General features: G+C 37.7%; 1 protein-coding gene across 2 annotated transcripts in view; it reads left to right on the top strand.

Annotated features, from left to right (window-relative positions):
• NRDE2 (NRDE-2, necessary for RNA interference, domain containing) overlaps window positions 1-27,270 on the top strand; it is a 68,239-nt gene that overhangs the window by 26,610 nt on the left and 14,359 nt on the right. For both annotated transcript variants that reach the window (XM_069085984.1, XM_069085985.1), the window contains exons 5-10: window positions 5,686-6,139; window positions 6,650-7,055; window positions 8,412-8,545; window positions 17,382-17,502; window positions 20,195-20,370; window positions 26,025-26,411. In XM_069085984.1, coding sequence (XP_068942085.1) covers window positions 5,686-6,139; window positions 6,650-7,055; window positions 8,412-8,545; window positions 17,382-17,502; window positions 20,195-20,370; window positions 26,025-26,411 — 1,678 coding nt within the window. The remainder of the gene's footprint in view (window positions 1-5,685; window positions 6,140-6,649; window positions 7,056-8,411; window positions 8,546-17,381; window positions 17,503-20,194; window positions 20,371-26,024; window positions 26,412-27,270) is intronic.

The following is a 27,270-nucleotide window of genomic DNA, read 5'->3' as shown; positions in this document are numbered from 1 at the left end:
ATTCACTCTCTGTCTGCAGGACAGTCTCAGGGCTTCTTAGCGAACAGCCAGGTTCCAGGACTTCTTCAACAAAAGGACTGTCTTTCACCAGTGGACAAATCTGGCAAAACAACATCAAAACAGACAAAGTACCAGCAAAACAGCCATGTCTCCTCAGTCCTTGGCAGCTCAGGGGGCAGGTCTCAAAAGTCCAGGGCAATTCAAAGCGGCCACCAGCAATTCTCTTAAGTCTCTCTCTCTCCACGAGGTGCTGCTTCCAAAAAGATCTTCCGCCTCTCTCTAGTGTCTCTCCAAATCTACATCACCAGCTCCTCCCAGTTCAGGACTTTCTTTTCACATCAACAAGCCCATCCCACAGGTGGGATTAACAAACTCTGGGTTTTAACACAATCAATTTGAAAACCAAGCCAATACAGGGGAATCTTTAATTGCCATTACTATCACATTGTACACAGAGAATTCTTTCACATAGCTCTAGCAGGTGGGAAAGCAGTTCTTTTACTCCTCCTTAATTGAGTCTCTGATTCAACTCCCCGCAGAAGCTGTTCTAAAACTCTGCACTCTTCAGACTTCCTGCACCACTCCTTACCCAGTGATAAACAAGGGGAACTGATAAGATCAATGAGAGAGAGAAAGACAGAGGGACAGAGAGCAGAATAGATGAGAGGACCTAGAAATAGCCTCTTGGTTACATCCAAGGTCAGGTGGCAAGGTATAGATCCAGAAAGGACTTATAAAGGAATAGTAAAATAAGAAAGAGAGCCAAGAGAAAGTAATGTTGTGAAAACTCAGAAGATTATCTAGGAGGAGAGGTTAATAATGTCCACTGCTGTAGGAAGTCAAAGAGGATGAAAGTTGGAAAAGTGCATTAGATTTGGCAATCAGAAAATCATTGATGACTTTGGAAAGGGAAACTTTAGTTAAGTGAGCCAGATTGCAAATGGTTGAGGAGTAAGTGAAAGGAGAGGAAGTAGAAGCAACTAGAATATATAGGTTTTTCTAGGAGTTTGTCTGAAAAAGGGAAGAGGGCTGTAGGTCGACAGCTTAAGGGGTGGTGGGATCAGTTGAAAATTAAAAGATAAGAAGGGAGCCTTGGCAGCGGGGACCATGAGAAATTAAAGATGAGGGAGGGGGAGACAGTAATTCATAAATGGTGGATCAGGAGTGGGGAACCTTCAGTCTTGAGGCCATATGTGTCCCTTTAGGCACTGAAGTGTGGCCCTTTAACCGCATTCAAACTTCACAGAACAAATCCCCTTAAGAAAAGGATTTGTTCTATAAAACTTGAACTCAGTCAAAGGGCTGCACTTGAGGACGTGGAAGGCCATATGCGACCTCGAGGCCACAGGTTCCACAACCCTTCCTTAGACCAATACAAATGAGTGACGTGAGGCTTGAACAATAGTGTGAGGAAGCCTAAAGCTCAGAAAGAGTTGAGGCTTGTGGGGTGGGAGTGGGAAGGGTTGGTTTGTGGCTGTGTTTGAAGGAAGTGTTGGGTTCAGTGTTGTGTATAAGGTTAACAGACAACACACAGAAAGCAGAACTATTCAACTTTTATTTTTTTTCCATCTTTACCACCAAAGAGAATAAACTGTAAATGGCACAAGGAATATGCCAAAGAGGGATTGGAAACAAAGGTAGCCAGAATACCTGACCTAGGTGTGTTCATTTCCAGATACAGATAAGCTGTCTCCTAGGGTACTGAAAGAACACATGGGCATCATCATACAAAAACTTGGTCATTTCTGAGAAGTTGTAGGAAACAAAAGGTACCATAAATAAGTCTGTTGGGATAGGAGAAAAGGTAGGTTACAGAAACTTAGGTGAGACTAATGACAAATGGTTTGTGAGTACCTAGAAAAGAATGAAGTGAGCATTAGGTTCCAGCATCGGTTTGCCAGGAATAAGGGATGCTACATTTATCTCTTTTCCTTTCTTGATATTAATAGACTGGTTGGTTGAGCAGGGAAATATTATAGACATAATATATTTGGATTTCAGTGAGGCATTTGGCAGTCTTAATTTACATTCAGAGAAGTGTAAGCTAGATGATAATACAATTAGGTGGATTTGTAGTTGATTGAACAATCAGAATAAAGAACATGTTTAGACATTAAGCAGGTAGAATTCGTAGGACTTGATGACATTTACTCCATGATATATTTGAGACCTTTTTCCTCAACTAGTAAATCAGAAGTATTTTTTGTACACCTGCAGAGGTCCCAATGCTTTATTAGGGGCTTAGTCATTCACTAATATTGTCAGTCTGAACAAAGAGCCCTACCTAGTAGCATGCCACAAGCCCAAATTCATTGTCCTTTTTTTAAAAAAAAATATTATTATTTTTACAAATGTTGACATGAAAAATAGTGCTTATCCAATTTACAGGTAACAAAAAGTTGGGAGAGATAACTAATATTTCAGATAATAGAATCAAGATTTAGAAAGATTAGAATAATAGACACATACTAACAAAGTGAAATTTAGTAGAAATAAATTTAAAATATTGCACTTGGTTTAAAAAAATTAAACTTATTAACTAAAGAGGCAATACTTAAAAGCAATTCAGATGAAAACTAGCTTCTGGGGGCGGCTAGGTGGCGCAGTGAATAGAGCACCGGCCCTGGAGTCAGGAGGACCTGAGTTCAAATCCTGCCTCAGACAATTGACACACTTACTAGCCGTGTAACCTTGGGCAAGTCACTTAACCCAATTGCACTCCAAAAAGCAAAAAAAAAAAAATAGCTTCTGCAAATTTTTGTTTTTGTTTGTCAGCAAGTTCATTGTGATCCATCAGAGTGATGTGACTGCAGTCTTCATCAGCATTAGAAGTATGGTGTCTAGATCAAGAGAAGTAATAATCCTATTCTGCACTGGTCAGTCCATGTTTGGAATATTCAGTTCAGTTCTTAGTACTACATTTTAATTTCTTTTTTGTCAAATTTGCTTCACTTGATAGAGGGTGGTGCAGGGTCTGTAGACCATGTCACGTGGGATAGAGGTATGCAAATAGCTAATGTTTAGTCTGGAAAAGAGAATATGAACCAGCAGTTTTCAGCTAGTTGTTAAAAGCTTGTCATAGGAAGGAGGCTCTTATTTTATGCATTAATTGGGGACAGAATTAGGACAGATATGTCAGTTAAAGGGAAATAGCTTTTAGTTCCATGTAAGGATGAATTTTCCAGAACTTAGGTCTAAATAATAATAAAACTGGCCTGTCTTACAAAGCAGTATACTTTCCTGTCAGTGGAAATGTTCAGTCTGAGACTGTGGCTGACCTCCTGTCAAGAGATGTAGAAGGAATTAGTTGTTTACTTATTTTGCATTGGGAGGAGGTACAATAGATGACAGCCTGAAGTTCCTTATGACTCCTGAGGATAAATAGAATATTAACATATTTATTATAAAAAATAGCAGAATATATTACATTTAAGAATTAAACCAAAAGGCCTTTGATAATGTCCAGTGAATTTTTTGATTATCTTTAATACTGTTGTTTGAGAGAAAGGTTTGATTTGGACTCAGCAGCTCTTAGCTTATCAGCCACTATTAGTCTTTGTTGCTTGCAAGTGGATTGAAGGTTTTTCTGAGGGGACTGGCAAGAATTGGAAAAGAGGATTAGAGGTTAGGGTAAGAGAGGGAGTTAAAAAAGAAATATATATATTACATAATATCATACATGTTATGTATAGACTTACACATTATTATTGCTATTATTTCATATAAAATATGGAACAGTTTGCTTGTGGTAGAAATGAAGGAAGCCATGATCATTAAAATACAGAAGTAACGGGAGGGACCACAGTGAATACAAGACCCCAGTGGGTAACTGCTGAAGGAGAGAGAAGAAGTGGGAAGGGCCCTTTGCAGTCACCTAATTTCTCCCTTTCATTTTATAAATGAACATGTAACTTGTTCAGGTCACCTACCTAATGAGTGACAGACAGAACTAAGGCTGGAATCTAGGACCCTGGACTCCTTGGCTGAGGCATTCCCCACCCTACCCCATTGTCACTGAGTTGTGGAAGGTAATGTGTTAGCAGAGCTCAAACTCTGGCTTGTCACTTCAGACTTGGAGTGTAGGGTCAGCAATGGATGTGTGGCCATAGGAACTTAAAAAAAAGAGGATGCTGAATCATGGAGGAATTGTAAGCTGTTTGGGGGGTGTCACGCTACAACAGATGAAATTATACACTTTCAGAGTATATAAACAGGTATAACCTAGCTCTGATATGTCTTCCAGCGTGACCTTGGGCTGATTACTCAGCCTTCTTTGACCTCACTTGGTTAAATGAGGGGGGTGGACTAGTTGGCCTCTGAGGCCACTTCTAGATCTAATGATACTATGACCCACAATAGAATGATATTAGTTCCTTTTCAGAACAGCATAAAAAGAGGAGAGCATCTTCAAATAATGTTAGAGCTAGATGACACCTTAGAGATTACCTATTTTAACACTCCTGCTTCTTTACTGCCAGATGAGGAAATTGAGACTCAAAGAGATTACCCAGAGCCACACAGATAGTTACACAGTAGAGCCAGAATTAAAACCCAGTTTTTGACTTCCATTATACTGTTTGGTTCCAAAGTAAGTACTCTCTGAAAACTGGAAAAAAAAACCCACTTCAAAACATCAATTTTAGTTTTATTCTAAAATAGGAAACTTGAAAAGTAATTTTGATTCAAGTATTTTAACCTCTTTCAGTATTAGTTTTTTTGAGTAGGGATTCATTGTGTTAGAGACTTGAGTTCTAGACATCCCTTGTTTTGCCTTTTACTAATTATGAGATCTCAGATAAAGGTATGTATCTTCTCTGGGCCTCAGTTTCTTCTATAAATAATGGGAATAATACTTCCTGCCTGGCTTTTCTCACAGGCTATTATGAAAATGGAATCTGATGAAAGAAAAGTGTTATTATTACTCAGTTTTATTTTCGTCTTCTATTAACCAGCTGTTGAAGTGGAATAGGTAGGTGTCTGATTATAAAGAAAAAACAACTGCTTAGCACTCAGATTTTTCTAATTGTATCTTCAGAGATGAACTTAGACGCTTTAGGTTAAACCAGTCCCCTCCAGGATCTAGGAGCATACCTTGTGTGCGTGCGTGTGTGTGTGTGTGTGTGTGTGTGTGTGTGTGTGTGTGTGTACACACATATATAAATATACACATAGACATATATTTCAATATAATTGGTTTCCTTAATAATCCTGGGTATTATATTTTATATGTATTGTATTTTTTGCATTTAAAAACATTCTAAAAAGGGTGTCTGTAGGCCTTGCCAAATTGCCACTAGTGAATGGTGGTTTAACTGGAACTACTGGGAAAGAAATTATACCTTAAAGAAATTAGTCAGAAGTAGAAGAGTACAGGAATGCAAGAGAAAAGACTTCGCTTCTGGTCCTGATTCTGCTGCAAAGTCACTCTGTGACCTCTATAGGTCTCTTCACTTCACCTTAACTTCCTCCACCTGTTGAATTAGAAGGTTGTACCTTATTTAACAACTGCTAGATTCAAGTCACTGCTAAACGCTATGGAGGAATATAAAGAGAAATACTAAATAACCCCACCCCCAGTATTGATGCTTGTTGTCTAGCAGGACACCTCAGAAGCCTTTTTGAGATCCAGCTATTTGTGATAATCAAATGTGTACATACCCATTTACTAACTTTCTTTTTTTAAAGATACAAGAGGAAGGGAAACTCTTGCCTTGGCATTAACCCCAAAAAGCAACGAATATCTTGGGAAGGTACCTCCACAGAAAAGAAACAATTGCATAAGAAATTTGAACGCTACTTTTCAAAGAAAAGCTTGCGTTTAGTTAGCATTGATGGAGTTGCTATTTGCAGCAAAGCTGAAGTATTCTCGCCTGATCCCAGCCCATTCATATCAGTGAAAGACTCCGATGATGAAGTCCCACCCTCTACCTCAACTTGGGTGAATCCTTTGGGAGTTTATGATAAATCTACAGCATTGTGGTTACAAGGACAGGGTCCTTCAGACCAAGAGACAAAGCAACCCTTGTTTCAGAAGGATAGTGAAGATGCTATTCTAAAAGCCAAAGTAGAGGAATTTAACCGAAAAGTTCGAGAAAATCCCAGGGATATTCACCTGTGGCTAGAATTTGTGTCTTTTCAGGTAAGTATTATTATCCAGTGCTGAGTTTAGGTTTTCTCATTTGGGGATAGAATCCCTAAGTATGGGCAAATAAAATGCTTGCTCTGGTTGTTAACTAAAATATGTGAGCATTGGGGGTTTTTTGGTCATTCATTTTGAGACACTTAAATAATTGTTCTTTCCCAGAAATGAATGCCTTTTGTTAGTCAATTAGATGAATAGCTATTCAGTACAATTGCTAACAGTTCTTTTATGATGTAATTGGGATATAAATTCAATATTTTTTAAATGAAGAGACATAAACTAAAAAAAAGCTTACGGTCTAAACCTAATAGCTAGATAAGAATCTCTCAAGCTTCATTTTTTCTTAAAAATTGATAATTCTTAGTGTTATTAAAGGGATAATTATGCCTTTTTAGTGCTTCTAGGAGGAGCCAGTTTGAGCTGTTGCATGTACTGTTAAACATTTAGATGCCTGAGAATAACTCCATGTCATGTATAATTGTGACTCAGTTTTCCTTTTGTTTTAAGGATGAAATGATGAAAGGACCCAGCCTATACACCATCAGTGAAGGAGAGCAAGAATCTAGAAGAAAATCACTGAAGCTAATTCTGGAAAAGAAATTGTCCATTTTAGAGCGTGCCATTGAAAGCAACCAGAACAGTGTAGAGCTGAAGCTTGCCCGGCTAAAACTCTGTACGGAATTCTGGGAACCATCTACTTTGATCAAAGAGTGGCAGAAACTGATTTTTTTACACCCCAACAATACAGCCTTGTGGCAGAAATACCTCTTATTTTGTCAGAGCCAATTTAGCACCTTTACAGTATCCAGAATTCACAATCTGTACGGAAAATGCCTCAGCACCCTGGCAGCAGTACAGGATGGGAGCATCTTATCTCATCCTGCATTGCCTGGAATTGAGGAAGCTATGTTAGGTAAGAAAATTGCTGTGAATTGAAATATGGAAAGATAGTTGTAATCAAGGACTTTTTTTTGTGTATGTTACCAAAAAATGTACTGAAAGTGTCTGGAGTCTTGCTTCTTGAGTTGATAAAGCAGGCATTGCTTCCCCCATATGGATGTAACAGATGCTTCTCTTTTGCAAAAGAACTTGTAATATAAATTGAGTGAATTGCCGATGTTTCCAGGACGAGCCCGGCATATTAATACGAAGAGCCAGATAGATGTGAGGTTTTCTAAAGATAAATTCTTCCATTTTGTAAAATGAATTGCTTTTGAATTAACATTTAGTAGCAGTGTAATGAAAAGCTTAGTATGTGATATTTTTCCTTAGTTTTCTAGTGTTTTTTTCCTACTTAGTAGGGTGCTGCCATTTGATGGATAAAAGAGTAGACATTTACTGAATCAGTTTGAAGCCAAATCATCAAATTGACAGACACTACTTTTCTTTGAGTCATAAGAATCTGTACAAATTATTTAAAATGTGGTAAGGAACATATGCTAATTCTGGTGAATGGATGTATTAGATGAATGGATAAGACATTTCTATCAAGTGTTACAAAAGCTGATATTTTAGGCTGTTTTTAGAGGGAATCTGCTAAAAAAAGTTTTTTTAAAGCATCCTGTCATGCTAGATCCCTAATTTTTTTAGAGACATGATTTTACTGACTTTACTCAAGGATAGATTTTCTGTTCTTATAAAATGATTAAATTATTACTTATCCTCTACCCATGGATTATTGAATGTTCTTAGGTGAGTAGTTGTTACTAGAGTGAAACAAATTCAAAGAGTCCATCACAAGATCTTAATTTGTTTATTGTAGGCCATGAGCATGTGATAAAAACTGCTGGTGAATAATGCCATCTAGTGCTAAAGTGGATATAAGTCTCTTTACTTCTTGGTAAAAATCCAGTGTACTTTAAAAGGTAACATTTGTATAGCTTTTCAAGTACAAATGAAATTTGACTTCATGATAGTTAATAATCAGACTAATTTCACAACTCATTTCATATACTGTGCCATTTTTAGTTCTGATATTTTTTAACCCAGCAGTAGATTAATTATGAAAGTGTGAGTGAATGCATTTGATTATGTAGGTATACCAGAATATTAGATAACAATTAAAGCTTTTAAAAATTTAAAGCTTTTTTTCTCCTGGAGAAATAATAGTGATTTTTTTTTTACTCTTTTGTCTTCAGCACAGTGAAATTCTTCTGCTTTATACTACAGAAGAAATTTTTCTTGGGTTGTGTATCTCTTTTGTAAAATGAGCTCCTCCTTTTTAATGATGTTAAAAAGTAATTTTCTTTTTCTCTTCCATCTTTTATAGCACTCTTTCTTCAGCAGTGTCATTTTCTCAGGCAAGCTGGCCACACTGAAAAAGCAATTTCTTTGTTCCAGGCCATGATTGACTTTACCTTCTTCAAACCCGACAGTGTGAAAAATCTTCCTACCAGGGGACAGGTCAGTAATTTCTGCTTTTTTGTTTCTAGTATTTTGCTTTAGAGGATCATCTTAAAGACACTGGAATTTGAGGGCTAAGAAAAGAAACCAGGGGTGACTTATAAAATGGTAGTCAGATGGAAAGTAATTTTCAGTAATTAGTTTTTCTAGACTGTGCTGGTTAAACTGGCTTTTTCTTGTGAATAAAATTCAGTTATCTCTTATTTATTAGCCAATAGTCAAGAGCCATTTACCAAATGCCCGAAAATTCTTTTTGCCTTGATATAATGGAGAACATAGAAGAGGCTTCATTGCTTTTGAGTGAGGCTTCTGTTTCACACATGAGTCAGTTACTGAACAGGGTAGTGATACTTGCTACAGGCACACACATACACACAGATGAGACAAGTTTATGACTAGAGAACAGGACATTACAGTAAGAAGAGGTAATGTGGAATGGACTAAAATAGTTAAAATTCAGATTCACAGTTCAAGTTCAAATTCTGCCACAGACTGACTGTGTGACCTTGGCTAATTTACCCGACCTATAAAGTGAAGGGGTTGCATTAGATTACCTTTAAAGTACTTTCTGTCTTTGCTGTTTTGTAATAAGGAGCTTGTTATGGGATTTCAGAAGCCAGGTACTTAGATATGTGTGGTAGAAGGGTTTAAAGGATTTTAAAAGAAATATGATCTAAATCAGATGTAGTCAAAGTACATTGGGGAAATATATTTTAGGTTTGTTCTGTATCTTTAGAGCAGCCAGTGAAAGGAAAACCTAGAAGTGAGGAGTTCTGTTTCAGTTAGTTTGGTGCCCTTTCTTCTCATATGTACATTTGGCCTTACAGACTGACTTAACTTTTACTGTGGACAAACAGAATGCACAGTGTCTGTGGAGCAGCACTAGAATTGGATCATTGCCTAGTTCTTCAACCACTTTTAACTCTTTCACATTCACATTCTCAATGTTAACTCCCAATTAACCTTTCAACCACCAAAAATCTCACTCTCTAAATTTATTCTTAGCTAGAATCACAGATGAAATTAAATGTCAGAAGTTTGTCTTTTGAAAGTAATTCTACCTGGATTTAGTCTTTTGCACATGGAGGTGCTTAATGCTGTTCTATAGATCACTAATGAATAGCAGCCTTGTGTGAATTGATTTTCTAAGAAAGAACATTGGGTGTCATTTTAGAAGGACTGTTTTGCTCACATATATTAGTAATTAAAGAAATCAACTTTTACTTCTTTCATTTTTAAAAATATTTTTAGTATTTATATTCCTCCTGATTCTGGAAGGATTTTAGGCAAGTTTCAAGTTAAGCTTACTCCAAAAATAGGACAATTCTGTATAAAAACGGAACAAAGACCACTAAAGCATAACAGAGGGAGATGTGGCAGCAGAGCTGAGAGAAGCCATTTATTACAGTTGGATAGATTAGCTTTGAGTTTCTTGGTAACTAAGGTAAAAAGAGAAGCCCTTTGTCATCTGATTTCCATTACTTTGACCAAAGAAAACATACACATTTTTTGTAAAAGTAAACTTTTCCCTAGAGTCAAGGAAGAAGTTAGGGATGGCAAGGTGGTGCAGTGAATAGAGCACTGGCCCTGGAGTCAGGAGGACCTGAGTTCAAATGCAACCTCAGACATTTAACACATTTACTAGTCGTGTGATCTTGGGCAAGTCACTTAACCCCAAATGCCCTGCCCTCCCCGCTCCAAAAACAACAAAAAAAGAATTTTATAGATTCTTATAGTTAGAAGGACCATTAAGTCTTTAGTTATCCAGTCCAAGCTCTCATCATATACAGGAATCCTCAATATATTGCCACTTATTTATTGCATATCTATATCTATATATGTACGGCTATATAGAAAGAATCTTTTGTCCTTTTTCTAGATGATAACCAGATGATAATTATTTTTCCTCCCCAACTTCACCCTAGGGAAACATTCCTGGATGTTTCTACCATTTTTCACATGGCCTGATTTTAAGACCAATCCTCTGGTCCCTCCTTCAGCAGTTCCTCTGGTTTCTTATCATCCCTCCTAAAATGCCTGGAATTGAATTGAATTCTCTAGGTGGAGTCTGAATAGTGCAAAATGTAATGGGGCTATATTTTTTTAAATTAATTTCTTTTAATCAGCAAAAATCTTCCTTCTTTCCTTCCCACCATTCTCCCTCTCAATTGAGAAAGTAAGAAAAAGTAAATAATTTTTATTTATTCATTCAGACTTTACAATCACTCTGATGGGTATTATTATTAAAATTATTATAAAATAAATAAAATAAATTTTAAAAAGTAAGAAAAAACCCTTGCTGTAACATATCAAGCAAAACAAATTTCATAATTGGCCAGATCCGAAAGAAGTATCCCACACTGAGTCCTTCACCTCTCCATCAGTTCCTTTGGATTGTTTTTTCAGTATACTTGTCACACTTCCTAAGTTTTTCAAAGTTGTTTATCTTTATTGTCTTTTATCTTTGTGTGGTCATTGTATAAATTGATTTCCTGTCTTTTCTCACTTCGTTCTGCATCGTTTTGTACAAGTCTTTCCAGGTTTCTCTGAAACTATTCCCTTCATAATTTCTTACAACACAGAAGTATTCCATCACATTTATATGTAATAACTTGTTCAGGCATTCCCCAATTGATGGGATTCTCCTGGTATTTCATTCTTTGCTGCCACAAAAAGAAAGACTACAGACATTTTGGTATAGCCTTAGTGTTTATTTTGTTAGGGCTGATCCCTTCCTTAATCTGTGCTCTTTCTTATTCCTCCTTCTTCCTTCTCCACTTTTCCTTCTCTTTCTCTGTTTATTGAAATGTATTTCTTTACCCAACTGTGTGTGTATTCTTCCTTGTGATCAGGACAGCTGAGAGTGAGGTTTAACTAGTCTCACTTCCCCCCCTTCTTTCTTGTTTTTTGTTTAGACTTCTGCTTGCACACCCTGATTATGTGACATAGTTTTCCCTAATATTCTCCCTTCTTTCCTTGATCCCCCAGTGTAGTCCTCCTCTCTTTCCCTTTCTCTCCCTTTAAGGTCATCAAGACATAACAGAACCACTTCAAGATCCTCTAAGTAGATGCCCTCTGTGACCCTGATGGTGGTGATGATGATGATAGGGTTCAGAGTAGACAAATATATCACCTTTTTACATGACAATGTAAACAGTTTATCTTTGGTTTGTCCCTTTTGTGCTTGTTCATTTGTTTACCTTGATATGGTTCTCTTCACTCCTGTTTTACACTTCAAAGTTTCTACACAGCTCTGATCTTTTTATCAGAGATGTTTGAAGTCCTCTATTTCCTTAGAGATCTGTTTTTCCCCCCATAGAGTTATACTCATTTTTTCTTGTTAAGTTATTGTTAGTTGTAAGCCTAGATCTTTTGCCTTCTGGACTATCATTTTCTCTGCTGTCTGCTATTTTATGATGTTGGCTGCTAAAGTTAGTGTGTGATCCTATCTCTTTGGTACTTGCATTCTTCATTTCTGACTTTTTACAATGTTTTTTTTTCCTTTGACCCGGGAATGCTCTCAATCCATTTTACAGATCATTTCTTTTTGCTTTGAGATACTCTATATTTTTTTCAGTCTTTTGACTTTTAATATTTATTGTTATCTCATTGAGTCATTTGCTTCTGTTTGGCCTGTTCTAATTTTTAGAGATTTTGTTGCTTGCCAAGGTTTTATACCTCTTGTACCAAGTTGTTAATTCCCTTTATAATTTTTTCTTTTCTATTTTTTTCTGTAGCACTCTAATTTCATTTAAATGTATTATTTAATTAAAAATTCGTTTATATACATATGAAAGAGCAAAAACTGTTTTCTTAATTTTTTTTTCATATCTTCTAGTTGGATTTGTGTCCAAACTGTATTTTAATTTTATGCTTTGCTTGTAGATATTTTGGAGTTATTTTCTTCTGGGTTTGTGTTTTGGGCATCCCTGTCACCATTATAGCTCTTTATGGTAGGATTCTTTTTTTGAGGCTTCTTATAGAATTTTGGATTTTATGTTAGGGCTGGGCTTTGTTTACTGCTGGAGGGAAGGTCTGGGTTGGTCCTGTAGCTGCTTTCTTATGCTATTGAATATTTTGTCATTCCAACATCTCAGGGATAGCTTAGCTGAGAACCTGCAAGCTTTCACGAACCCAAGTATGAGTGCCACCCCTCTGGTCTGAGTTCTGCAAATTCTTGAGCTGGGCGTGGGCCTGAACAACACAACTGTGGGTTTGCTTCTGGTTGGTACTCTAGTAGACTGCTGCTAGACTCAGCCATTACCAACTAGCTAGAAAGCTCTGTTAGATCAATGGCAGCTGAATGTTTCCTTTTGTTCTGGTGTTACTGCCCTGGTTATACTGCTTCAGGCTTCAGTCTAGCCTGGGGGGGCTGGAATCTTAGATCTTGCTCTGTTCTTGGAGTCATAGTCACACAGCCACTGCTTGCTTCTAAATTTGTTTCTTGCTGGATATACAGCCTAGGGACTGCAACCACTGTTTATCTAGAATGCAAATCCCTTGTTCAGTTTGCTTTTGATTTGTGATCTAGAACTGGGCAGTGAGTAACCAAGTTGCCAGTTTGGTACCTGTTTCTGTACCCATCACAAATCCAGGCCTCCCTGGGGTGGATCTGGGACCACTTCTTACTCTGATGCCTAACCTTTTCCCTGTGCTGGAATACTTTACATACTGTGTTCCTGATCAGACTCCATCCCTAAGGTCCACAGACTTCTCTGTGTCCTTATGCTTACTTGGACTGGAAAATGACTCACTGTGTTTTTTTTTTCTTGAATTTCTTGACCAGGAAAAAAAAGTCAATTGAATATTGAATGTTTGGAAGTTTTAGGATCAAGCAAAGTAATCCCCAGGACCTCTAAGCATGAAAATGGAAGGAAGACAACAGATAGAATAAAAATGGGAAAGATTTATAAAAATCATTAAAACAAACTTTCCTTCATTAAGAACAGTGGAGCTGTCATAATTAGACTATCATAGTCCCAGATATGTTTATAGACAGAGTAAAAAAGACATAAAAAGCAACTAGGAAGTTTGGTTGAACCAAATGCATATAATAGAGATCTGAGCTGGAGAAGATGTAGGTGTGAGGTTAAGGAAGGAATCAATATTTAAAAAAAAAGAAAAAAGGAAAAAGGTGTCTGAAAGAGAAGATACCAAAGGTGTAGGGAAAAAAAAAAATCTCAAACCTTAAAAGTGCCAAAAAATGATTACTGAAAGAACATCAATAAGTAGTAATCTATATTCCTTTTCTCCTATATATACACAAATCTTTATGTGAGTCACTCATTTGTGTGGACATTCTTGATAAAGGGAACAAGCAGACTTTTACAAATGATAGTTAACCATAGTTTTACCATTTCACAATTGACAGAAATAGAGATTATATGGTTCCATTATACTTATTGTTTGTTGATTTTTTTTTTTGCCTTTTGGGGGGCAATTGGGGTTAAGTAACTTGCCCAAGGTTACATGGCTAGTTTTTTTGTGTGGGTGTTAAGTGTCTCAGGCCGGAACCGAACTCGGGTCCTCCTAACTCCGGGGCCGGCACTTTGTTCACTGCGCCACCTAGCCACCCCTGTTTGTTGATTTTTTAAGAAAAATAATTCAATAGAGCAAGGCAATTAACAGAATCCCACCACGCATCATAATACTTTAAAGTCCTCGAAAGATATAAAAATAGTTAACTGTTTAGTCACCCTCTGATAATAGACACCAGACACCAGCCAGGGAAGTAGATGCTTGCTAAAGTGTGATAGAGGAGATGCAACCTTGCTCTGAAGTTGAAGAGAAATTCCATATGGATGGTGTGGTCCTCCGTACACTTTTGTTTGCAGGTAGCATTGTGCTTAGTTGCATCGATCTTCATACACTATAGAATCTCCTGGAAGAGACCTGTAGTCACTCAAATGGAGTTTGGCCTGAGCATTCACTGGGGAAAGACCATGTGCATAAAGAGTGGTAGGAACTTGAATCTGGATGGACCCAGACAGTACAGAGGGACAGCGAATTTAGTCCAGAGTTAAACAGAACTAGGCCATCAGTAAATTACAAAGCTCCTGTAATGATCCCACACTTAAGCAAAGGCCCATCCTTTTAATACCAGCATTCTACCAGTGTTCGTGTAAGGAAGTGATCCATGGAATACAGTGATGTATTATTACTCTGAAGGAGTAAGCATCAGTATCACATGACAGGCAGTAGAGAGGGACATAATGGATGTGATCAGGCAGCCACAAATACCCAGTGAGAGACTTCATTGAAGAGCATCAAGGAATGATACGGTATGATAGGAAGGGAAGATGGGCTGGTCATAGCAAGGACAAGGGATGACAGATAGACAGCCAGATGGCTCCACTAGTACTTGAATAATGTCAGGAAAAAGCAAAGGAGTCTTCCACCATGTTGAGTGAACTGCTTGCAGTGAGGTCATTGAAGGTAGGATTGGTAGGCATGGATGAGTAGCTAGGTGGTATAGTAAATAAAATGCTGGACTAGGAGTCAGGAAGACCTGAATTTGAATCCTGGAAAGTCAGTTAACTTCTCTCTTCCTTGGTTTCCTCATCTGTAAAATGGAGATAATAATAACACCTACTTCACAGGGTTGTTATGAGGATTGAATGAGAGAACATATGTAAAGCACTTTGCAAACTTTTAAGTATTGTAGAGATGCTAGCTACTAGTGGAAAAAAACTTCCAAATCACTGAGCTCATATCTCATTCGAGATTTTAGTTATGGGAGCACAAAGATGAGGTCTGCTATAGAGAATGTTGAAAGCCTGCCTTTTTCCATGTTTTCTTCAGTGCTATTTTGTCGAGAAGATTTTATAGAAATGAGACAGCAGATATATAGGTCAATAGTTCTGATTTTTTTTTCTTTTTTTTAAATAAAGGCACTGCTCATGATCTTTTACATTCTTTTGCGGTCTTCTTCTTTGAGAGTACTTGAAAAGCAATCCTTCACTGTCTTTAATATCGTGTTAAATCCAGCATGGGGTAACCTCAGCAAAAATCCTACTCAGATGCCTCCTCATGGTGTCATGGTGACCTAGAGTTCCCAAAAGTTATACCAATGAAATTCAAACTTTGTTCGGTTCCTCTGGATTAGAAAGTCTTTGACTAGAGGCCTGGTAGGAGACTTTGATTCTGTTTTCTCAGAATAAGTTTAGCCAAGTATGAAAAGCCCCATTACCAGAAGGTTGGCTGTCAGGGAATAAATTTTGGGAGCCATAGTAACCCGTGAAATGGACAAAAATACAAAATGGCCCTTAGTCCTCTGTGACCCTCTTCTGCTTCTATAGCAGTGGTAGCCAAATGGAGGAAAAGAGGGCAGAGGATGCCAAGAATCACACTGATTTTAGGCCACTTAGGCATTGCAGCTCTCAGCATATAGTTTTTGTTCAATGAGGAGTCTGAAGATGTGTTACTAGAGGAATTGTTGCCTCATGTCACGTTATTTTTTGTATTTATTTTGCTTTTTCTTCCTCCTCTGGACAGCACCTTCCTCTATTATTATAAGGATATAGAGTGCAGTAATAAAATCTAATTTCAGGGGCAGATGATCCTCATAGCTCCTTTCTTAGCAGAGGTGGAATACATTTCAGAGTGTGATACTAGCATTGACCCATTTATCTTGGCCTGTCCATAATGTGACCGTGCTGTTTTGAAAATATACAGGATTATTCAAGATTTGTGTTGTATGATCTTTTCTCTCAATTCTTGTGTTGTACACAGCTCACAGCCCTGCTTATTCATATCATATCTCTATTATTATTAATTAAAGAGCACAAAATCCTGTTAATATTGTTATTCATGATTATGAATATTTTAGTAGATATCCAGTCTCATCATTGTGGTTATTCTGGTATGGAGATCGCTAGCCTATCCATGCCTGCTTATCCTGGGGGAGTCTTTTTGTTGATTCCCTGTAACAGCTTCTCCATCAAAGCTATATCAGCCTAACACATTGGATGACTTCTTCCTCTGGGTCTTTTAAAAAACAACATTGTGTGAGTAGCAGGCTAGAACCCAGGCTCTCTTTCTTTTGTCCTTGCTGCATGACCAGTTCACCTCATTGTCTGATGCTGTAGTTCCTGAATGATATCTTTTATGCCACACATTAATTGTCACTAATATCCTACAGCTCATTTACTCCCGTCATGCATCTCCTTTGGGTCTTTTGGGTCGTCTGTACTTCCAGTACCAAGATTTCATAAGATACAGAGCCAGGTTTTTAGAAAGCTTTTTCTTTTTTGGCTATGTAATGATCATTCACATTTCTGTAGTGCTTTACGACTTACAAAGTAGTTTCCCAAAACCATCCTGTGCGATATAAATGGTGTACGTGTCATTCCTATTTTACATATCGCAAAACTGAAGCCTGGAGCGGTAGAGTGACTTGTGCATAGTCACATAGCTATTAAATGTTAGAGCCAGGATTCGGTTTCATGTTTCCTGATACCAAGCCTAGTGCTTCTTCTACCACATTAATAATTCTTTCCAAGTGCTTTCTTTGCAACAACCTTTTTGAACTAGGTAGTACCGTCATTAGTGTCACCATCATCATCATCATCATCATCATCTTCCTCCTTCCTTTCCTTGAATTTAAGTTATTTGCTTCTGGTTTTCTAATTTTAAGTCCGGTGCTGCTGCTGTTATGTTCCATGTGATAAATATCCTCTGGGAGATGAATATTTTTATTCCCATTTCAAAATAGGAAGTTCATCCTGGCCCAGGGTTTGTAGAACCTAGCCAGCAGCTCTGTCTTTCTGCATTTGCTTTGCACGGTGACTATTCATTTCTATATTTTAGTCATTTTTCTTCATCTTCATCCTTACAGGTGGAATTCTTTGAGCCCTTTTGGGATAGTGGAGAACCTCGGGTTGGAGAAAAGGGAGCAAGAGGCTGGCGAGCCTGGATGCACCAGCAAGAAAGGGGTGGCTGGGTCGTTGTTAAGCCTGGTAAGTTATTGAAATGCTCTTACATTTTTTCAGCCTTGGAATTTTTGCATTATTCTTTGTTTACCTCTATAGGCTTTTGTTTATTGGTAGACAGGAACACTCCACAAATATCTGAATGTCAAAACACCATTAAAACTGTTTGTCATAAGGGAATGTGGCTCTGTCTTTTTTCATTCCTTCCTAAGTTATAAGCTATAAAGTCATCGGCTGTACTTTCTTTGAGTAAGTTACACACTTGAGGGTTTTGGTTTCTTTCCAAATGTAGTTACTTTAATTTTTCTTTTTTATAGATTGCTCCTGCAAAAGTTATAATCTTATTCCTTAGCTTTTTTCCTTCTATTTTTAGTGTGCATTCAAGTCATTCTTTTTTGATCCCTTTGCAGCTCACAGGCTGACAGATTATTTAAAAATATTTGCCTTTTTAAGGAGTATTATAAAAATAATTACTAACTAGCATTTATGTAACACTCATTCTGGATGACCCCAGGATTATTTACACTCTTGCATTAAGGTATTTTGGAATAGATAGCATGATGGAATGAAAAAACATTGTTAGCATTAGAAGACATGGATCTTTCCTATTAGAAGAAAAGTGACTCTTCTGCCACTAGGTGACCTTGGACTAGTCACATTTACCTTCATTGATCTCACTTTCCTCATCTGCAAAGTGGAGATAATAATAGCCGTACAACCTGCCTCACAAGTGAAGTGAAGAAAGTGCTTTTGAAGTTGTAAAATAACTTAAATGATAATGTAGTAGTTACTTAAAAGATGGCCAGCCATATTATACACAGACTTTCGATAAGAATTGAGGAAAGCTCATAGAGCAATAGGTTTAGATTTGGAAAGGGACATCAGAGGCCATCTAATGCAAATTTTTTATTTTGCAGATGAGAAAACTGAAGCCAAGACAGTTTAAGAAACTTGCCTAAGATCACACAGCTAATAAGTTACAAGGCAAGAATTTGAAACCTGATTCACTGAATCATTCTTATTTCCACTGGAAAGTACTAATAAATTCAGGGAGGACGGTGATGTTTCTGCCTCAGACAAGGAGTTGTGGGTTTAGAATATGTCCTAAAGAGGTCACATAGTTCTTCATAGAACTTTGCCTTTGTGAACAGTGGTGTGTCTTTGGGGTAATGTAGGACACAGTATTTTAGGCATTCTTAGAGTATTTTTTAAAAAAAGCAAAAGGAAGGAAAGAAGAAACAAAGACCAGGTTCTTCTACTCTCAGGGATATACTCTTCAGCGTGTCATTTAGACACATAAAACTTTGTATCAACAAAACTAGAATTAGCGAACATATTTAAATATAAAAACCTAATCCATCTAATTCCATGTAGAGTGAAAAAATGAAATAAGATACTTCCACTTATCTAAGCACTCAGTTTCTCTGAATGAATGAATCAAGACTATTCAGCATTTTTTAGTCTTTTTTTTTTAAGTAGCTATCTAGCTTCTTTTGAAATCCTGTCACCTATCTATATCTGTCCAACAGTTCTAAGGAAGAAAAAACTGTAAAACATCCATCTTCACAGTAATAGCTAGAAAACGTTTTTCAAAATGACCAAGTTGACCACATTTCTTGTGAAAACTACCCAAACATATTTGGTCACAAGTAGTCACACACAAAGTTAGTCTTTTCAGAAAGATTATTGCAGTTGCAGAAATACTGGTTTTAGATTGAATCAGAGAAAGAAAAAGAAGCGTGCTACCAATCACACCACTGACAATACATGCTTCTTACCGCCATCGCCGATGAGAAGCTTCTGTCAGCCCTCTTTGCTCGGTTGGTAACAACTAGCAGTTTTGGTTTGGAAATTCAGCAGTATCTGAAGACAAGTTTCACCTTGAAAATGCCTTTGTTTCTGGGAAACTAGAAAGTAGTCATTTCTTCCAAGCATTGTTGCGCCTCCTGAGGAGGGGGTTACATTCACTAGACAAACTTTTTGTCACATACTCTGGCATTGTTTCTTCTTCTTTGCCTTCTTTCTCTGTCTCCTGTCTTTTTCTTTTGGATCTTAACAGTTTTAAAATCTGATTTTGTCTAATGAAAAACATCAATGGTGCCTTTAAATAAAGTCCTTGCCTTTGTTCTTCTATTGAGTGGAGTTTTTCAACCTAATGTCACTTATTTAAGTTCTTTAGCTAATAATAAATTCATGTCTCAATTAAGAAACTAGGTCTCAGGTCCAGTTGCCTCTGGGCTGACAGTCCTGTAGACTGGTTCAAAGGAATGTCTTATTTGTAGAACTTCATTCCCTATATTATAATTTGGGAAACAAAGTGAATTATAGTAGGTTTTGTATTAATTGCCTGGTTTTCAGCAAATTCTATTAAGTAGAGCTCAGTATCATTTCTAAGGTCACAGTTGGTATTGTCACTGGCCAGGAATTCTGATTGCTTCAAAAAAATCCAAGTCAATACTAAAAGTTGAAGTTATCTAGTATCTTTGTAGCTCTAATTCTGATTATGTTAAAGATTATCTAATTACAATCACTGGATCTTCTTGTTCTCCATAAGGTATCAAAATGAGAAATTATTCACATGTGTGTACATACCATGTGATATATATGTATACACATATGCATATGTATGTATATAACATACAGCACCACAGGTTAATGTTGGGCTTTTTGTTGGTATTCATCTATGATTGGTAATTCTGTATGTTTTATTTCTGGCTAGATGAGGATGAAGATGAACCAGAGGAAGATGACCAAGAAATAAAGAATAAGACTCTTCCCAAATGCCAAATTTGGCTCAGTATTGAGCATTCCCGTGAACAAAGGCACTGGCTGCCCTGGCGCCCTGAGAAAGCAAAAAAACAAACTGATGAGGATTGTGATGACCCAGAGAGACAGGTAAATGCCTTCACCAAAGGTGGTACAGGATTTGTTTTCCCTGATTTCTGGTTTCCATCCATTTTTATTTGTGGAAGAAAAAGAGAGCAGTTAGAGCTAGAGGGAGGTGAGGACGCACCCAGGGAGACAGCTAGGCTTGTTGTTCAGGTGCCCTAGCCAAGGAGTGTATCACCACATATCCTGAATGCCAAGTGACAATATTTGAAAAGGAAGAGGTGGCACATGTGGCAAGGAAGCATTTTCCATTCCTAGAGGAACCTCGGATCAGTTTCCACATAGGCTGTGGTGTTTTAGTGGTTGAAACCCTTTTGGATGAAGATAAGAGGGGGCCCTTGACAAGCCAGTTCTGTTCTATGAACATGCTTGTACAGGCTGAAGGAAAGGAGAGTACTCCAACAGAGTACTAAAAGATCTTCACTCAGGCCAGTTTTCAAGATTTTCGGTTCAAGAAAACTGGAAAAATCTATGATACTATTTTAGCTAGGAAATAATTATTTCTTATCCCACAGCTATCATTAAATATATGAAATAATTTGATTAGTCTTTGTGAACATACAATATAACCTACAACCTGCTTAGTAAATGATGGCAGAACATTATAAGAACCAAGTTCTTCCCTCCAAAGGGAGGGAAGATAATATAATATTCTTATGTAATAGATTCTCAGAATTGGAAGGGAAGGTAGATGTCATCTGGGCCAATCCTTGCCTAAAGAATGGGTGCACCATTCTTGATAGGCAGCTATTCGTTCTTTTTTTTTTTTTTAAAGCAATTGGGGTTAAGTAACTTGCTCAAGGTTACACGGCCAGTTATTATTTCTGGGTGTGGTGCTGAGTATCTGAGCCCGGATTTGATACAGGTCATCCCGACACTGGAGCTGGTACTCTTACTTGCTGAGCCACCTGGCCGCCCCTAAGCAATTGGGGTTAAGTAACTTGCTCAAGGTTACACGGCCAGGTGTTTCTGGGTGGGTGCTAAGTGTCTGAGCCCGGGATTCGATCTCCAGGTCTTCTCAACACTGGAGCCGGTGCTCTTACTTGCTGTGCTACCTGGCCACCCCGCAGCTATCATTCTTATACGTATTGTCTTACCTATCCCTCCTCCACTTCCCACCTAGATGTACTGATAAAAGGAGATTTGAAGGTATCATAGAAAAAGTGAATTACAGAATCCTAGAGCTGGAAGATCTCAGAAGCCACCAAGTCCAATGACTGAATAAGGCTCCTTTGTACAGCAGATCAGAGAAGAAGTCATCCCATCTTTACCTAAGACCTCCACTGAGGGGAAATCCATTGTCTCCCAAGGCAGTCCCTTACATTTTTAGATAGCTCTGGCTTTTGGGAATCTGGTCCTTCACTCTTTTTACAACTTTTTCACATCCTTTTACTTAACATTTTTTTGTCAGTCTCTCTCGTTTGTGAAACAATCTTAGCTTATTGAATAAAGGAAAATTATAAATGCTAAAAAAAAATTATAGAAGAAAAAGACTCCTGGCTGATTTACAGACTCTTTCTGAGGGATGATTTGGTCCCAAGGGAGCCAGCCTCTTCCAGTTCATTGATACAAAGCCTGTATTCACTGATTCATAAATGCCCATCTCACTTGGACTGTGGGCATCTGGGGTAAAGTGTCACTGGCCATTGGTAACAGAGGGTAACTCAGTTTGATAAACATTTGCTTCTTGAAAGATGCGTTTTGTCTTCCAGGTTGTCTTTTGTGTTCCATGTAGAAATTAAAGATAAGACAGGGGAGAGGAGAACAGAGGTTATAAGCAGGCCCTTGAACCTCCTGTCAGAACTGCTGTTCTGATCATTCCTCTTCACTGCCAACGCTACCAGAAACCAAAAGAGAATAACCCTGGCACAGTTTTCGGTCTGCTGGGTTCTTTCTTAAAGGAATTAGCCATTTTATTTTTATTATTACTACTATCAGTCTAATATTAGGTCACACTCCCTACTCTGATGCCTCATTGTAAGATGGGGGCCACATCTGGGTACATGATGACTTTTCTAGTGGAAGGCAAGCTCTAGTGATGGCATGTATGTCTGAGGACCAGTCTAGCTTAGTTCTGGCCACAAGATAAAGAATTTTTCAGCCACACCAGCTCTTGATATAAATTACAAAGGAGCTGCTGTCTGCATTGGTAGAGAACATACCTACAAAGATGAAGTTATGAATCACTGAAGGACAGAAATGTTTTAAAATGTTTTAAAATTTTATTTTTTCCTCAGTTAACAAATAAAGACAATTTAAAATAATCATTTGAAAAATATTTTGAGTTTAAATTTTCTTTTACCCTCTCTGATGCTGTAGGTTTGTTATAGGTTATACATGTTCAATCATGCAAAACATATCATATTAGTCATATTGTGAAAGAAGACACAGACCCAAAGGGAAAAAAAAACATGAAAAAAATACAGAAATTGAAAAGTACTATGCTTCGATCTGCATTCAGACTCTTTATCAGCTCTTTCTCTGGCAATGGATAGCATTTTTCATTATGAGTCCTTTGGAGTTGTCTTGGATGGTTGTATTGCTGAGAAGAGCTAAGTCATGCACATATATTGCTGTTACTGTGTACAGTGATCTGGTTTTGCTCACTTCACTTTACGTCAGTTTATGTAAGTTTTCCCAGGTTTGCACAGAAATATTATTGAACCCATCTCCAGAAATTTCTGGTGAACTTTAAATTTTGCCTCTCATTAGAAGAATTTTTTTTAAAAACTGAAGAAGTATTGATAAGTTTTACGTATACAAGATTTACAAACATCAGTGATTATCAATAAAGTATTCATTAATGAATTTGGAGATGATCAGGGAGAGTCAGTCATGGAGGTGTCCAGGGCCCTCTTTTTTGCCTTGTCAGTAGTGGCCCTGTGACTATACCCCTGGGGAGGAAGTGACTGGAAGAGGTGCTTCTTTTTCCCCCATCATTGTCTCCCCATCTCATATGGCCAAGGCTGTTCTGAAGGCAGTGAGTATATTCAGTCCCATCACAAAGAAAACATTATCATTAAAATTTGTGTGTCCCTGTGGGTGGTGGTAGGGGTCGGGGTGGGATTGAGGGGTGTGTTGGGTGGCTTTAAAACAGGCATGGAAAACTTAGTAGGGAGTAAAGAAGAGTTAAATAGACAAAGGAGGGATGGGTCCACAGTGACACCTAACCTTTTATTTGTGAAGCAAATATCCACCTGTGTAGGTTTTGAATTGTAATGAAGGAGGGAATTCTATTTTGGTTCCTGGAATTGACCCAGTTTCACAAGACAGCAATTATATTGCCTCATGTGTGACAAGGTATAGGTACAGCATGGAAAATTTTCTCATTTGAATCTCACTGTTTTGGTATAGTTAGTCGTATTAATCATTCTAAAAAGTCAGAATAATTTAGCTTTTGGTACATCAGTCTAAAGCAGAGCTAAGAGATTGCCCATTTTTGCAGCTGTATTTTTAAAACCATCATGGACAGTTTCTGTGACTGTATCATGTAAGCAACAACCATGGTTGTAGACCATTGTTGGGCAGTACAGTACATTGGCAAGGAAGGGCAGCAGTTTTGTGAGGGGAGCTTTGACCTTAAAATCTGAGGACCCAGTTTCAGGTCTTCACGCCACCACTTACACACCATCTATGACCAAGTTACTAAACCTCAGGCTTCTCATCTAGAGGGCACAGTGGTCAAAGGATTGGATTTGGTGTCCGTCTGAAGCCCAGAGCCTGCTCCAGACACTTAGTAGGTGTAACCCTGGAGAAGTCAGTTAATGTCTCTTAGCCTTAGTTTCCTCATCTGCAAAATGGGTATAATGATAGCAGCTACCTCATAGAATCGATTAAGATGACACATAAAAATCAATTTGCAAACCGTAAAGCACTTTTAAGTTTAAGTGCTAGTTATTATTATCTAGAAAACAGGGATGATATTAACACCTGCTTTAGGGGTTTGTTATTAAGTAAGAATCTGCATTATGAATGTGCTGTATTTGTGTGAGCTGATCATTATTGTACCTGTTTCTGCTGTTGTCCTGCTCACTGAGGGCTCTCCATCCTTGAGACCAAATAGTGCCCAAGGTGAAGGGAAGCTGGTGTGTTACAACAAAGAATTGGAAAACCACGTATTTGAAAAGAATACATGAGCAAAGCCTGCCCACTTCTACTTCTTACTTGTTCTCCTCTCTTAGCTTGACACCATTTCAAGCCTTCTGGTCAAAAGTCTTCCTTATTTAAAAAAAAAACAACCTTTTGGATAATTTTTCTGAAGCACATTAGCATTTTGCTGCTTTAACCAGATTGTATTGAGGGTAAGTTTATGTTTGAGGATCCAGCAGGACCTTGGATTCATTGGTTCTTATTGTATAGGAATTAGATATGGAGAGTGTGGGAAATGGGCTTAAATCTGTATGTAGCCTGGGAGTTCCTTTTTTCTAAGAGACCCTTGCTTTTTTTTTGTCTCATTCTTCTAGAGAAAAACATGGGGGTAAAGTTCAATTGATATATAGTTATTTGGATTCTCAGTGACCAAGCTTTTACTTATATTGGCTTTTTTGTTGTTAAAATCCAGGAATATCTTCATTCCTGTTTCACCATTTCATCATTTCACCACCACTCCCAACTCCCCACCCTGACCCACTTAATCAAGATGGCTTATAAGACAATTTGTAGCCTCTTGGGGCTGTAGATTTTGAAAATGGTTTTGTTAAATCAATTTTAAGTCTGCATTTTCTTACTAAGATCTTGAAATTGTTAGCGTGGTCAGTTGCCTGTAAATTTATCTTCTTTTGTTGTGTTTTGTTTATTGATTTTTCTTTAGCCAAATTTTCATTTCCTAGAGTAGTTTTGCCTAGAAACTATAAAATAGAAATGTGATCTACCCGTGTTTCCCCGATAATAAGACACTGTCTTATTAATTTTTTTGGACAGAAAAACACCAGAGGGCTTATTTTCAGGGGAGGGCTTATTTTAATGAACATTGACAGCAATTTTAATAAACAGGTAAATGTGAACAAAAAAATGTACCTTTATTCAATAAGCAAATCACTGGGGAAGAACAGGATGACGTGCTCACTGCTGCAGCTCTGATTGGATGCAGCTCAGAGCGTGGCGTGCGTTTCACCCGGGGGGGGGAACGGTGCATACAGAGGGTACCGTAATGTAGCATGTAGCACAGGGGATCACCTTCACTACAGCAGCAATCTCAATAGGGCTTATTTTCGGGGGAGGGCTTATTTTAGAGGAATCTTACACAGTAAGGGGAGGGCTTATTATCGGGGAAACACGGTATTTTACAATCTGAATAATTACTGAAACAATTTTGCTGGATTTCACAAGTAATATTACTACACTTTTATACATACTAGGTAAGTGCTTTTAAAAACCCTGGCTTAAACTTATTTACTTCTCAAAATGCTAATTACATTGTTTTGCAGATTTTTCCTCTCTTTCTCTAGCTTCAGATATTGACCCTATGGTCTTTGAATCTTATAGACAAAATCTTACACTTGTCTATGTCTCTTTTTATACTTCATATATTGAATTGTCAGAGTATCCTCATGAAAATAACTGTGAATAGACAATGGGAAGTTGGTGGGGATTTTTTCCATTAAACTATGAAGTTTTAGATTTGTGTGACCTTAATAAATGTGTCCTTTTTTTTTTTTTAGGTGTTATTTGATGATCTAGGGCAGTCTCTTATACAACTTTCTAGCTTGGATCTAAAATTTCAACTGATTGATTCATTTCTACAATTCTTGGGAGTTCCTTCAGGCTATAATCTTCCAACTTCATGCCTCTATCTTGCCATGGATGAAAATGGTATTTTTGATGATGGACTTTCTGATGAAAAGCCATTGACTTTTTTCAACCTCTCATTTTCCGGGGTTAATTGCGTAGGTCACATGGATACAATGAACAGACAGGGACAGCGGATGGGTCACTGCAAAGAAGGCGAAGAGTTCATACAGAACATCTTTCATCTTATATTGCCCCTATTTTCAGGGAAAGAAAAATCTCATTTCTGCCTCTCGTGGTTGCAGTATGAAATTGCTAAGGTAATTTGTGTTCCTTTTTTTTTTTTTTTTTTTTTTTTTTTGCCTTTTGGAGGTTAATTGGGGTTAAGTAACTTGCCCAAGGTTACATGGCTAGTTTTTTTGTGTGGGTGTGAAGTGTCTGAGGCCGGAACCGAACCTGGGTCCTCCCGACTCCAGGGCCGGCACTTCACTCACTGTGCCACCTAGCCACCCCAATTTGTGTTCCTTCTACATTTGTCTTGTACTTTATTCATTTCTAGATAACTTTCATTGTTCATGTTGGTTGAAGTTTTGGGGCTTTCTCTGGGATGACGGTGTAACATTGTGATGAGAGGGCTGGATTTGAAGTCAAGAGACAGTGGTGTTAAATCCTACCCCATCCGACTACAGGCATATGACTTCAATTTTCTGTCTCAGTTGTCCCGTTCTCCCTATCCCCAGTAATGTGAGAATTAATAATGCCTCCCTACCTCATAGGATGCTTGGGATCTGGTAAGATAGTGCTTTTAAAGTGTCACAGTAGTGACAGTAATAATAATATGATATTATTATCATTGTCACACTAGTCACCCCTTACTAGCCCTTCAGAACAAATCTTTATTCTCCCTTCATTTTGTATGTGTGACTTCATCACTGGGAGAACAATGAGAGTAGATAATATGAGATACTGAAATGCAATGAATACTGTGTTGGTTGTTTATATTTTAAGATTTCTGTGATTAGGGAGCAGTTGGCCTTAAGAATTCTGATAAATTTAAGTTTGGATAAAGTTGCTTATTTCCCAATCCTTTTATTCAGGCATCAGATACTAAAAATTATGTGGCTGACCTACTCTGCCCTCTGCTGGACACATTAAATATTGACTCTTCTTGCTTCAAAT

Source organism: Petaurus breviceps, unplaced genomic scaffold (assembly GCF_028583685.1).
Source record: "Petaurus breviceps papuanus isolate PSGF00001 unplaced genomic scaffold, PetGlider_PUasm1.0 177, whole genome shotgun sequence".
NCBI lineage: Eukaryota > Metazoa > Chordata > Mammalia > Diprotodontia > Petauridae > Petaurus > Petaurus breviceps.
The sequence above is the reverse complement of the archived record's forward strand: the minus strand, read 5'-3'. Positions and strand labels throughout refer to the sequence as shown.